At 42.1% G+C, this 13,748-nt stretch overlaps 1 protein-coding gene across 1 annotated transcript in view; it reads left to right on the top strand.

The window, feature by feature from the left end:
- Positions 1-13,748, top strand: part of ADAMTSL1 (ADAMTS like 1) — a 796,153-nt gene that overhangs the window by 601,696 nt on the left and 180,709 nt on the right. Inside the window, exons 17-18 of the mRNA XM_086961466.1 lie at positions 7,312-7,491; positions 10,590-10,743. Of these exons, the coding sequence (XP_086817592.1) occupies positions 7,312-7,491; positions 10,590-10,743 (334 nt within the window). The remainder of the gene's footprint in view (positions 1-7,311; positions 7,492-10,589; positions 10,744-13,748) is intronic.

The raw sequence follows: 13,748 nt of genomic DNA, 5'->3' as shown, positions 1-13,748 counted from the left end.
CTTCATTAAATTGAGAGCCTTTAATGTCCTACCCACCCTGGGCCCAACCCACCCCGCCTCACCAAGCTTCCGGGAACAGCATCAAATTATGTGGACGGAAGCCGAAGGTTCTTTTGTGACTGTCATGGTTCGCTGACAGCGTACCTGCAAACTTCTTGAAACATTAGAAACCACACACACACACTCACTCACTCCCTCGCGCTCTCTCTCTCTCTTTGCTAATTCACAGTCACCCTTACAACAAGCGCTCGAGCGCTCGCCATTTTTCTATAAATCTCGTCCTTTACAGATTGGGGGGCGTGTTTTCTAGGATGTAAACAACAATCAAAAACACGCCCCCAGTCTGAAAAGGACGGGGCTTACAGACAAATGGTTCTTCTTTCGATCTAAACCCCATCCTTTTGCGATTGGGGGGCGTGTTTTGACTGACAACGTCACTAGTAGAACAAAACGAAAAAAACACGTCCCAAATCCGAAAAAGACTGGGCTTAGAGCGAGAGAATGATGACACTGATACCTCTTCTCCAATGGCTGGCCGCCATTTAGGAGCCCAGCCAATGGAGAAGAGGGGCGGGGTTTACCCTCGCTACTCAGAGTCATTAAGTCTCGCTGGCGAAACTGCGCATGTGCACAGCCTACGCTAGCCGAGGCCCAATATTCTGTCTGGCCCAATATTCTGTCTGTTCAGTGAGTTGAGTGTTAACTATTTAAGTATTTATAATGCTTTAGTGAAACTGTTGTTTTTCATAAATATTACAAATCGCAGAACTATTCAAGGTTGACTTTCGCTACACGTTGTTGGCAATATATTTCTTTTTCTTTCATACTCCCTCTTTCTCGCACTCTCAAGTATTTCTCCATCCTCTCTCTTTCTGTCTGTTCCACTCTTTCTCTCTCTCTTGCCTGTAGATTTTTCTTTTTCTTTTTCTTTCTCTATCTCTTTTTCTCTTTCTTTTTCCTTCTCTTTCTCCCTCCCTTTCCATCCTCTCTCTTTTACATCACTCTTCCACTGCCACTCTCGTACTTTCTCTCTCTATCACTCTTCTCTCTCTCCCTCATTCGCAATCTCTCTTTCTCTGTTTCCATCTCACTGTCTCACTCCTTCTAGCCGTTTTCAGCTACTCCTCCCTCTGATCCTCTTAACTCTCTCTCTTTTCTTCTCTCCTTTGCTCTCTCACTTTCTCTGTCCCTCTCTCGCACTCCTACTCCGTCTATACCCCGTCTAGCTCTCTTCCTTCCTCTCGTTGACTCTCTTGCCCCCCCCCCCCACCCCCCACCTCTCTCGGCGGTTTCCCTTCCCCCTTCCTCAATTTTTCCCCTTCACTTGTTCCCTTTTTTCCCTTTATCTCTCACTCTCTTCCTCTTTATATCTCCTCTTTCTCCTTATCGCTCCCTCTCTCTCTTCTTCCCTCTCTGCGTAAGTATAGGGAAGGGGAGGCCCAGTTAGTTATCTGCCTTTCCTCGTGGAACATAAGGCGCTTAACACTCAGATTTGCTTTATCTACAATAGTCTTTCACTGAGAGTTAAACATGAATTTCACGTTCGCCATTTTGTGGTTCCGTGTTTTAAATACGAACAACCTTTCAAATGGGATTTCCTCCCTGACCCTGGAAAGTTCTGGGCTTAAGGGATTTTACTACAAAGGTTCAAGAATTAAAGTTTTCATATCCTCGTAAAATACCATTTGGCTAAAAAAAAGGGACCTGCCATTTGGACAGATTTAAAAGTCTTCCCTTTCTTGGCAGATCTGTTTATTGCTGTCAAACTTTATAGCTCTCAAAATGATAAAGAAGAAGCCCTATAAATAAAGCTGTGTTTGTTTAATGTCCAGGGTCTCTGGGACACCGCCAGCACGATGGTTTATCTTGGTTACAGCCATCTTTTCAGCGCAGCGCCCCTAGTACGAGCCAGGTCAAGCGTGGCATGAAATAGTGTGATCAAGAATTGGCACAAGCACACTGGCAGCTTGTGCATGGAGAAGGCTATATTTAAACGTGCAGATATATTCATGGGTATTCTTTTAGTTGTATCAGTGCCAACCTCTCTATACCAACTTAAGTAAATCTAATATTGACCGTGGCTACTTTCCTATGAATTGTTTTGGAGTGCCAATCATTTGTATACCACTTCATACCCCTGACACAGCCTCAAAGCACTTCCAAGTGGTCGAGTAGGAGGTTATTCTGTGTGCTGTGCCTGGCCTGTAAAGTGAGGTGTCTGTAGCGGGGGCCTTATCGAAGGCGCTCTAACTTTCTTTGTGAGGTTCAAAGTGTTGTTCCAAAAGTGTGGCGGTCAACTAATGGCCGCTCTTCATTGTGGTGGAAAATCGAGAGATCAGAGTTGTAACGCACTCCTTGCAGTTCCTTCGGCGCCGGCAAAGGGGGGGTGCAGTTCCTTCGGCGCCGGCAAAGGGGGGGGGGATAACCCTTTAGGGGACACCACCCCTTCACAGGGCTCCATTTAGTGCAAGGTCAATGAATATCTATGAGATGTGAAGGACTCAGGGGCCCTCATCACTTTCTGCAGGGGGGCCCAAATATTTTTTAAGCCACTGGAGAGATCTCAGAGGGATTCAGCGTCAGTTGAGGATTCTTGCCACCTCCGAGTGAGATTCTAATCTGTTTCTTGTACCCTGTCCGTAGGCGGCTGCAACAGTTTGCCCATTTTATTCAGACCGAGACCTAGACCGACCAGGCATAGAAATATCAATATATCAATTGTTATCATCAACAGCAAAAACTTTTTGCACAGTACTCCTCTCTTTTGATTATTGAGGTAGGAGGTACAACCAAAATATGCCATTCAGTAAAATCACATTGCCCAGACCCTTGAAAAGACAAAGAACAATTGTGAGACAACAAATAACACACACCAATGTGTCTAAATTAGAACAATGAAAAGGTTAGAAATAGTGTGTGAGCGAGATGGCACCTCACGGGCGAACCACCAACGGCAAACAGTGTTTGTGAAAGAATGCAGTGTGTGAGACAAAAACAAACAACCACAATACGTGGGAACGAACACATACATAAAAGGCCACAAGCAACACGGGACTTATCTTTATTCTGTTTCTTTCGTGTTGGTTATCGAATGTAAAAAGGTGAGGATGGCTAATTCCTATCTAGCCATGCTCCACTTGCCGACATGTATCATTGCCTCTTCTATTTCGGGCAATTTCTTCAGGGCATCACACATTTTTAGAGCCACTGCATGAGGACACACGTCGTATTCACAACCTCAAACAACCACCGGGACTCATACCAGTCGTGAGGTCCAGACCAAAATTGGTTTCAAGGTGACTCCAGCTGTAAGTCACTCTTCTTTCCGCAATTTTGAGGTAGTGCGGGGGAAAGCGGCGTTCTTTCAGCACTCGCTGAGATTGCGGTCAGAAGGGAAACCGTTTGGACATTCTGAATTGGTTCTGACCGGCTCTAGGAGAATCCTAGTCTGTCAGAGCCGATTTGTACAGCTCTACAAACAGCGTTTGCGCCTGACCAATTACCATGTCGGGTTCTGACAGTCTTTCCGACTCGATCTGTCCAACACGAAAAGGCTGTTGGAAACTCACTTTGGGGGCTCCTAGTCGGTCCCCATTCATCCTGAAGCTTCCAGTTAGGGGCCTTGGGGGTGTCCAAGGGACCTCCCTTTAAAACCATGCACCTTGTGGTAGGCACCATAGGGTGCCCGAGACAGGGTGTAAGGTTTTCCACTAGCACGCATTTTCCTCATAGGAGCCAGTTTCATCAGTCGGAACACGGGCTCCCATAAGAGTCAATGAGAGGTTGACCGAACGTTTTTCGGAGACATCGTAATCGGTCACGCAGAACCAGTGAGCGTGAATCAGTCGGATCCTGAATCCAAGACGGTATCGGGCGGAATTTTTCCGCCAGACATCGTAATAAGGCCCTATGTACAGTCACATCGTAATTGCGGTTTTGAGCTGCCGACCAGAGGTCTGTGGGTTCTGAACCCGCACAGATGTCACCGAAATCATAATCAGGCTTGTTGTCTTTATGTTTCGGCTATGTTGATTCTTTCTCAACACCTTATCTCAGGATGAAGAATGTTTAATATAACAGTTGTCACTTACTGTGAGAGGACACTATTACTATGAACACAGATATAGCAATCTGTGTATTTCTCAAACAATTTAAATCTTCAAATCATATCACATTGTGCCATATTATATAAACAAAATCGTTATGTAGTAGATCACATAAATACTGTTTTCCATTTATTAGAAAGAGAGGTAGTGATTTAAGATATGCCATGCAAAAATAATCTCACATCCCATTAACTAGACATAATCATTGTATTCTAAAATTAATAACTTCCGAAATGGGGGATTGCTAGATATGTGGCATTCACATTCAAAGGTAACAAAAAATATATATTATGGGCCCTAAGAAGAAACTAACGCAACAGTGTGCCAAAAGTCATTTTGATGCGCTGCATTAATTTCAAAGCACGGGGATGCAACATATTTAGAACAATATGTTGCATCTCTGTACTTTTCCCTGCACTAGCGCACAAACTGCTACTACGCACATGCAGAGGCACCCTTGCATCATGGTGCAAGGATGCCTGCCTTGTGAGGAGATTGGCTTTGTGAAGAAAGGGGAACCTTCCAGCACAAAAACAATCAATTGAGGTGATTTCCTCTTCCAATGCATGTTGTAGAATGCAGCACGCATTGAAAGAGGAAAGAAACGGGGAGAAATTAAAACATTTCTCTTTGTTGCGCCTCACTATGCCACCCCTGGGGTGGCATTGCATTCTTGCTCCTTTCCAGATTTATGATTGCTCGTAAATCTGGAAATGCACCAGTGGTCAGGGGTGTTGCGTGGGAACACCCACAGCAACACCCTTGTCACCCCCCTAACACGCAAAGTGTTGCATGAAAAAGGGCGATATTTACAAGCATACGTAAAGCCACGCAGGATGGCTTTAAGTGTGCTTGCCAATATCACGCACCAGCTTACGCCGCCATTGCATCACGCACGTGGCGCACCAGCTGTGCAAGGGGCTTGTAAATAAGCCCCTATGTATGTGTTGTTTGTGTATGTCTGAAAGCCCATTTCTAATTTCCTTTTTACAAGCTAATTGTGATGCATCTAATCGCCTGTAATACAGAAATAAAATAGCCAAAGTTATAACAGTTGAGTTTTGATGTCAAAACGCTTGCTGCTAGAACCAGCACCCACAATGAAAGGCAGGTCAGTGAGCATAATTAAAACTGTGGTTTAAGCGAGGAAAACAACCGCCTTATCTTTCTTCTGATATGTTTGTTTTTTCCAACAAAAACAAAGCGACCAAGTGAAAGCAGATGTTTATTTTGCTACACACCTTTGATCAGTATAGGAAAGATAGAATCTATCCATTTTAAACACAATCTGAGCCACTGCATTTTTTAATCTGTGCAAGAAAATGATCCTAATATCTTTTGGAAAAAATGATTACTGCTTTTTGGTGTGTTTAATTTCATAGTATATATTTTGCTTTTATTCTTTGTGTCTACAATAAACATGAACGAGCAAGACACTATGGGACATTTTTACAAAAGAATGGCAGAGCGCGGTGTTAAGCTAAAATTGCTAATGCTGCGCCCGCCATTCTGAAAACGCAGGGATGCGTCATATTTACTATGATTTGGTGCACCCCTGCTTTTTCCCTAGCGCTGAACTCAGCTGCCAAGTGAGAACGCAAGCACCCTTGCACCATAGTGCAAAGATGCCCGCGTTGAGGGAATGATTGTTTATGTGCAGGAAGGTGTGCTTTCCTGCACATAAACAATCACTGATGGTGATTTGTAACTCCTATGCGTGCTGCATTGTGCAGCACACCGAGAAGTTACAAATCGTCATTTTTGTAATGATTGTCTATATGCAGGAAGGGGCACCTTCCTGCACATAAACAACCATTCATGGCGATGACCTGTTTCGATGTGTGCTGCACAATGCAGCACACATAGAAACAGCAAAAACCAGGAGAAATTAATAATTTCTCCTCATTTCACTATGTTAAGACCAGGTTATTGTAATTAGGGAGCAGTGTCAAAATCAGTGGGTGTTGCTGCGGAACGCCCACCACAACACCCATTGCCCACCCCTTTCATGCTAAGTGTAGCAAGAAAGTGGGCCTTATTTACAAGACAATGTTAAGCCACGTTAAACGGCTTAATGCTGCCTTGTAAATAAGGCAAAGGGTTTATCGCCACTCAAACATCATAAAAGTGACGTTCCTGTGGCGATAAATTCTTGTAAATATGCCCCTATGTATTTAATTGTTTTGCAAGAAGGATGATGGTCTTTTAAAGGAACTCAGCCGTTGTTCCTCTATATTGTCATGGTACTTTTTGGTGACTTGCAATATCAATATAATGTACAGCACAGAATACTTTTCCCATATTCATACAAGATCACAGCTTACACTATGGTCTATCATCAAGTCCAAAGAAAAAGGATCTCCCGTTTTCTTAAATTGAAATCACATTCTAATTACTCAAAAACATTCTCAAGATCAAGTGCTTTCTGTCCTTAGAAGGTATAATAAAGAACAGATAAACTCAATGAATGACAGGCATTGATTTAATTGTAAACAAGCTCAATTTTAAGTGTCAGCATACTTATTATTTCGGATAACTTCAATCTATTCGGGGCCATTACAAAAATCTCTTTTGTAGTTCTAAGCTTCAGAGTGACTGAAATGAGAAATGAGATCTCTCATCATTCAGTTTAGTGCGTTACCTTGAATTTTGTTTCCTCAATAACAAGTCGGGAGTCTGTTGCTCAAGCTATTTACATGCATTTTCAATGTGTCACTGATGTCACCAATGCTGTATCAATTTTCCTGTTGTCTAGCGCACGCTGAACCAGTGTTATATTACTGTATCTCACTGACCATACTAAATAAGTGTATTAAGTATATAAAATTATAGTCTTCACTTGGCGGTAAAGTGATATTTCTTTCACTTCTGAATTTTTACATACACTTTATATTAACAGAATACATAAAATGCAAATTTTGTGATGAAATAGTGTAATCACTGGATTATTTCTCTCTCGGTATGAATCCTTTTTGATAGACTATTGACCAGTGAAGATCACATAATAATGAACCGTAGTCAGATCAAAGATGTATGAGAAGCACTGTATTATGAATGAGCACCATGTGATGGTGTTCATGTAAACCTGGAACAAACAGTACTTGCTTCTTAACATATGTGGAGCATATTCTAGTGATTATATTTGAGATGTGTTTGAGCATTTTTAAAGGATCTACTCATTCTCTCATGTGTCTCTTTACCTAAGTGTTCTCAAACATGTGGAGGTGGAATTCGAAGAAGGGATGTTCTTTGCAAACAACGTCTGGCTGACGGAAGCTTCCTTGAGCTGCCAAAGACCTTCTGTTCTTCTTTGATGCCCATCTCTCAAGAGCAGTGCAAGAAGACAGACTGCCCGGCAGAGTGGCAGTTTTCTGATTGGTCACAGGTATATTCTGTGTATGCATTACTGTTTTATTGCCAACTTTTTTGTGAAGTATGTTGTTGATAACACCCCCCCACACACACACACACACAAGCAAATAGATATTAGAAGGTTGTTTTGCATAGGTGTGCAAGGATGTCTCTTATTAGATGGCTGGAGAGATCATTAGCAAGGTGTCTCACCTTGTGAGAAGGGACCCCATAATTCTCTTACACCTTCATCTCCTGAACATTTACCCACTCTAAGTTGAGTACTCACCCACTCACACAGGAGAGGGTCTTTCCAGTAAAGGATGTTTTTTAGAGGACCCATCTATCTTCTAGTGCCATTTTATTTGCCTTCCCTATAGGATGGAGATGAGTTGAAGGTCATGATAAACTTCTATATAGGTACATCTTCTAAATGTGCCCTTTCAAACTGCAAGAAATATAGACCAGAAAATCAATCATGGCACTAGACCTGGTTCAGGGAGCCAATTTTATTGTAGCCAGTGCTGCTATTGGCCTGTGATAGAATGCTAACCTGCATTTTTACTTTGCATTCTGGAACTGATCTTCAGTGAGAAGTCAATGACTTCCACTTTTCCTTCATTTGTGTCTGAAAAAGCTTGGAAAGAAATTCACCATCATGGTCCATGAAGGGAGTGACCATTCACACTTGAAGGAACCATAGATGTACAGTTGTGCCCTTTGATGTGCTTATTTGAATGGTATACTGCACCCAGATCTACATTTCAGATTACTGGCTTTTACACACGCACTGGAAGCCAGTTAGAAGCCCCTCAACAGACACAGAGTGTGCACTAGTTTTACCATTTAACTTTCCTTGCCCCATGAGCCAAATGGCCACAAACCAGTTCATGGTCTGCCCTCTGGATTTCAAGTCCACAATCACCGTCCAGGCATCAGACCTTACATCACAGTCCTTCTGCCTCCTGGGAGGCCACCTCATCCTTGCATCGGATCTTGAGGGCCACCAAGCCTAACAATTGGGATTCAGTGCACTCGGACTCAGCCACGGCCCGTGGAGGGAGTTTTGGTGGGGCGGAGAGGCGGGGTGGGGGAGGGGCAGGATGGGGGGTGCTAAAAACCGGAGTATGGATCATTGAAGGTAACTAAACAATTTAATTAATAAAACGAATTTTGTAGCGCGCCCTGCATCGCAAAATGTGATGCAGGGCGCGCTACGAAATTCGTTTTATTTATTAAATTGTTTACTTACCTTCAATTATCCATACTCCGGTTTTTAGCACCCCCCCACCCTGCCCCTCCCCCGCCCCGCCTCTCTGCCCCACTGAAACTCCCTCCACGGGCCGTGGCTGCTCTGACTTAACCAGTGCTTTCCAGCCTCTGAGAATAAACTAATATTTTTATATATTTCCTTGTTTCTAAGTCAGTAATGGCAAAGGTCAACTTATTTGGGTAGTGCCTCCCAATGTACTAACCCAGCGACCCCGAACAGAAAATATAATCAGTGTGCTGCAGAAATGTCCTTGCACATCAGGACCATTGGTTGTTTGTTTCTCAGAAACAATGCTCCTCTTTAGGGGGTTCTTTCTGAGAAACCAAATTATGAATCTGTGTACTATGTCAATGGCTGCACTTTTGTCAGAAATGTTCCAGAAGAATGGTGGGGAGCTTACAATTTGGCGGGCTGTGTGCCTTGGGATAGTTTAAACTAACCAACTGGATGGAGGAACACTTGGAGGTTAGAACACATGGGCCCTGATTCTAGGCTTGTTAGTATCAGTATTTATTGCACCTCACAAATAAAGATACCCCGGGGTACTTTATTTATCGGGTGTGGTAAATAGCCCCCATTCCAGGTTTTGGTGAAATAACATGTGGATTTAGGTGCTTAAACCACAAAAATCTGCACGGTGCTATAAACACGTACACTTTTCCAATGTGGAATTTCAAAAGGCTTGACCTCTCGAAATGTAATGAAGGGTGGGGTATTTAACGCTACCAGTAACTAGTTGGTGCCTTAAAGAGCACCCAACTCGGAATTCTAACCCCGGTTGGAAATCATCGACTTACTCATTATCAGGGCCATGGAGGCTACGTAAACACTGTAACCCATGAGCCTTAAAAAGTTTGATTGCATTATAATGGAGTTTTAGTAACTGCAGTTTGCGAGCGAAAACTAAAACTTTCCTGAATTATAGTTTTCGACTTTGCTAAAGGGCTTGGATTGTGGGCGTAAGTGTTTTCTGTTTTGGGATTACAACATAAAGAGGTTCTGGTAATGGGCTTGAATCATATAATATATTTGGAAAAGTTCCCTAGTAGAACTGGTGTGCAAATTCTTGGCTCATGATCTGGATTTTGATGACTAAGATCAGAGATTTCCCTTTGACCCTCCCCCTCAGCCTCACCCCCCACAAGCACACACACAAATCCCTGAACCAAACCTTATTACTTCTGATGAGGGCCTCAGAATGGCATACACCTCACACAGAAGTTGGTAATCACCTCCTGGCTGCAACAGCGACCTAGCACCAAATTCACCTTATGGCGCTGAAGATCTTCTCCTTGTATCTTTAATATTTACAGTAGAGGTGTGCAGCATAGATTCTGAAAGGCCCTATTCATGCCAGAATCACCCCAGGAATTACTTTTAGATTATTTTAACGTAAATGTATGTTATGATGTTATCCTCAAATCTAGAATGGATTCAGCTCGGTGGACCTACACTGGTCACCTTTGATATACATGAACGTGAATCCTGACTAACTTAACGACAATGGGGCATATTTACAAGCCCATTGAGCCACTGGGGTGTCACTTTTTGTGATGAGCTGGTGGCACATTGTGGTGCTCCATATTTACAAGGACACGTAAAGCCACCCTGCGTAGCTTTTCGTGACCTTGTAAATACGGCCCCTTTTCACGTTGAAAGCTCTGATAGTGAATTTGAAGCCTTCTGCCTCTCTGCAGTGAGGTGCATTTCTAAGGTTAAGGGCAAGTATACCCAAATGTCTCTAGCTCATCTGGAAAGTGGATGCAAGCAAAGCACCTGGAGCTTGACCTAGCATGTGTGCTATCTGCACAATAGACTTTACAAGACAACCAATCTGATGTCACTTTTTTTCCTCCTAGTGCTCTGTAAGCTGTGGAAATGGAACACAGATACAAAATGCATATTGTAGGCAGATGTTGAAAACAGGTGAATACACTGTGCTCAATTCCTCAGCATGCCCAGACCCACCTCTCCCTTCTATGATAAGGCCCTGCGAGCTCCCGCCATGTGCAAGTAAGTGGTTTATGTTTATGTGTTCCATTGTGTTGTTCCATCCACCATTGTCTTCTGTTTCCTTTTGACGGCTCTGCTTTATGGTGGGTTTCCACAGACACTACCGGAGGCTCTTTTTACTTTAGGGCCTTCACATTATCTGTCAACGCTTTTCTTCCATTTGTTTACTACGTTATTTCAGACCCCCTATGTCAGCTGTGCACACTCGCAGCAGGAGAGATGGGTAAAATCATAATTTTACTGACAAAACTTTGTGAAATTGTGTGAAAATTACATAAACTTGAAATGTTCTTGCTGGTATCTTGCATACAAATTGATTGGAAGGGCATGATACACATTCAAAAGTCAGCCAAGATATCAGTAGAAAACTGGTTTGAGGAGAAAGTGCCTCTCATCTGTGGTTTTACTGTTCCCTGAGACATTTTCTTCTCGAGCCAGTCTTCCATGGGAAAAATTATGCAAATTAAGTATCATGAAAATGAGCAAGATTTTGTCTGTCTAAAAAAAAATCCCCTGGGCCTAGTCAACAGCCAAGACAAAATTCCTCCGTATACATTTTTCTGGGCTTCTTTCTTTTAGAGGGTGCAACAATGGATTATTGATTTTTTTCAAATTGGCCTTTATTGAGTTATTGAGTTTAACACAAAATGCAAATACTGTGGTTGCCAGGAAATCCTTAGATTCATATCCGTTTCTTACAAAATGGAATAAGAACTACCACATAATAAAACGAACTAGAAGAACAGACCACTCATCATGCCCACACTGCCAATACTGAGCCCAATGTGTATCACATAATGCAGACTGCACATTAGACTTCATTATAAAAACGCTGTACTATATGTAGTCCTGTTCCCAGACAATGTGAAAGAAAATGGCCTACGGTTTATACATCTAGGACAAGTGTGAACAGCTCCAATATTGTAATTTTTAATGCATTTTTATAGCGCTTACTACCCCTGACAAGGCATCAAAGCGCTTTTCAGCAAGTAGTATTCTACTCCAGAAACAAGAAGGATTAGTGGTGAATTAGTATAAGGAGATATGTAATTAATTAGAGCCGTGGCCTTATGAGTTTGTTGTTTGGATTGAATAAAGCTAGTGGAGGGATATCAGAGGGAAGGATTTGTATTTACATAGCGCTTTCTACCCCTGATGAGGTGAGAAGTGCTTTTTGGCACTTATAACTCTACCCTGGAACCCAAACAGGATTAGTGATGAATTAGTATAGGCAATTATGAAATAAATTTGAGCTGTGGGCATGTGAGTCTGGTAGTCAGATTGAAAAGGATAGTCTAAGGAAGAGTGTAGAAATTGTTTATTTGGACATCATAGCTGTAGGTGGAGGTTTGGGATGAGTAAAAGGGAGGTGGAGGGGGTAGAGTCAGAGGGAAGCGTTTAGAAAGGCTTTTTTTGGGAGATTCGAAGAGTAAAAGAGGTTTGAGATAATGCAAGGAGGGAAGAGTCTTGAAAGGGTTATTTTGGGATCATGGTATCGTAGCAGAATGGGGTTTGGGGTGAGTCAGAGAGTGGAGGTATGGGATATATTGAGAGAGGTATGGGGTGATAAAATAGAGTAGTGCATTGGAGAGTAGTTGAATGAAATTTGGGCTGAGTGAGAGAGTGAACGTTGAGGATATATTGAGGGAGGTATAGGGTGAGATATAGGGTAGTGCATTGGAGATGCCTAATCAAAAGTAAACTAATAAATATAAAGATACATAAGTACATGAAAGGCATATATGTATAAGGAATGTAATACATATCAATTTAATTTGTATTTAATAAACTCAGACTTTCAAGTGTTGCTGTACTTCAAGCTATTTTTTTTAACAATTTAAATCTATTTCTGGGGTATAAATCTAGGTGAATATCAATAGGGATAAATAGGTCTGATGTACATAATTTACGTGCCTAAATTTAAATCTGACATTCCCAGAGACCGTATGTGCATATTTAGAATGTTCTCCCACACTCCATCTTCAAGTTCCAGACTTAATGCACCCACCCACACTTGGGACACCTGTGTCATATCAACATAAAAAGCAGGGGATAATGCAGGATGTAGGAGTGCCACCACATGTGCAGCTCCGAAGTTGAGGATGTGCAATGGCACAATGAATGTTGAAGGCTCCCAACCCCCAGAAGACCAAGTAGCTCTTGTTGCTGCCACTAGGGGCGCATATGCTATAAACTGACCTACAGCAAATCTGTTTTCTCGCAGATATTGTGAAATCACCTCAGAGTTCCCCCAGAGAACCAATCACCCACCACCTCCACTCCAGCATCACTTCAAATCTGCCTGACATATTGTCTAGACTCTAGATAGACTATTTGACATATTGAATTCTTAAAAATAATAAGCACAGCTTATATGAATCACACACCTTTTAAGAAATACTAAAGTAGCTGGGTGAGAAATTAGTTGAATTAAAAATAATGTTTGGTCCTGATCTGAAAGTCCTACTTAATCAACATGATTCACTTTAAGCGCATTGTTTTCTACGGACTGATACAATGATCATGACCTGGAGCATCTGTTGTCCCACTGGTTAGATCATGTGTCATAACTAGGTGAGTGGCTAGTAGAAGGCATCGCAGTCAGGCTGGTCACCTCTTGTGAACTATCAGATGATTTAGGATATTAATACATTTACTGAATTGCACTTTTCATTCTTATATATACAAGCCCTCGATACTGTGAAAAAACTTAGTTAGTGTCAGCTAATTGACAGGTGAAGTTTTTTCTTTTTTATATTTCATATTATGTTGAGATACTTACCGATGATGCTCTAATAGAGCACCAAAGTATTCATTGTGTGCACATTGACAGGTTGGTGTTTTTATTTGGGACGACATTGCAAGAGTTTTTTTATCCATAAACAAATTATGTGGAATAATGCAGCACTTTCATTGGCACTCTTTCAATATTTTGTCATTCAAACACGCATTAATACTGTGAGGGCAAAGGTTTTGTCTCATTTGCACCAATTTAACACCTAAAC

This window comes from Lissotriton vulgaris, chromosome 3_1 (assembly GCF_964263255.1).
Source record: "Lissotriton vulgaris chromosome 3_1, aLisVul1.2, whole genome shotgun sequence".
Taxonomy (NCBI): domain Eukaryota; kingdom Metazoa; phylum Chordata; class Amphibia; order Caudata; family Salamandridae; genus Lissotriton; species Lissotriton vulgaris.
Note: the sequence above shows the minus strand (reverse complement) of the source record. Positions and strands in the feature narration are given on the sequence as shown.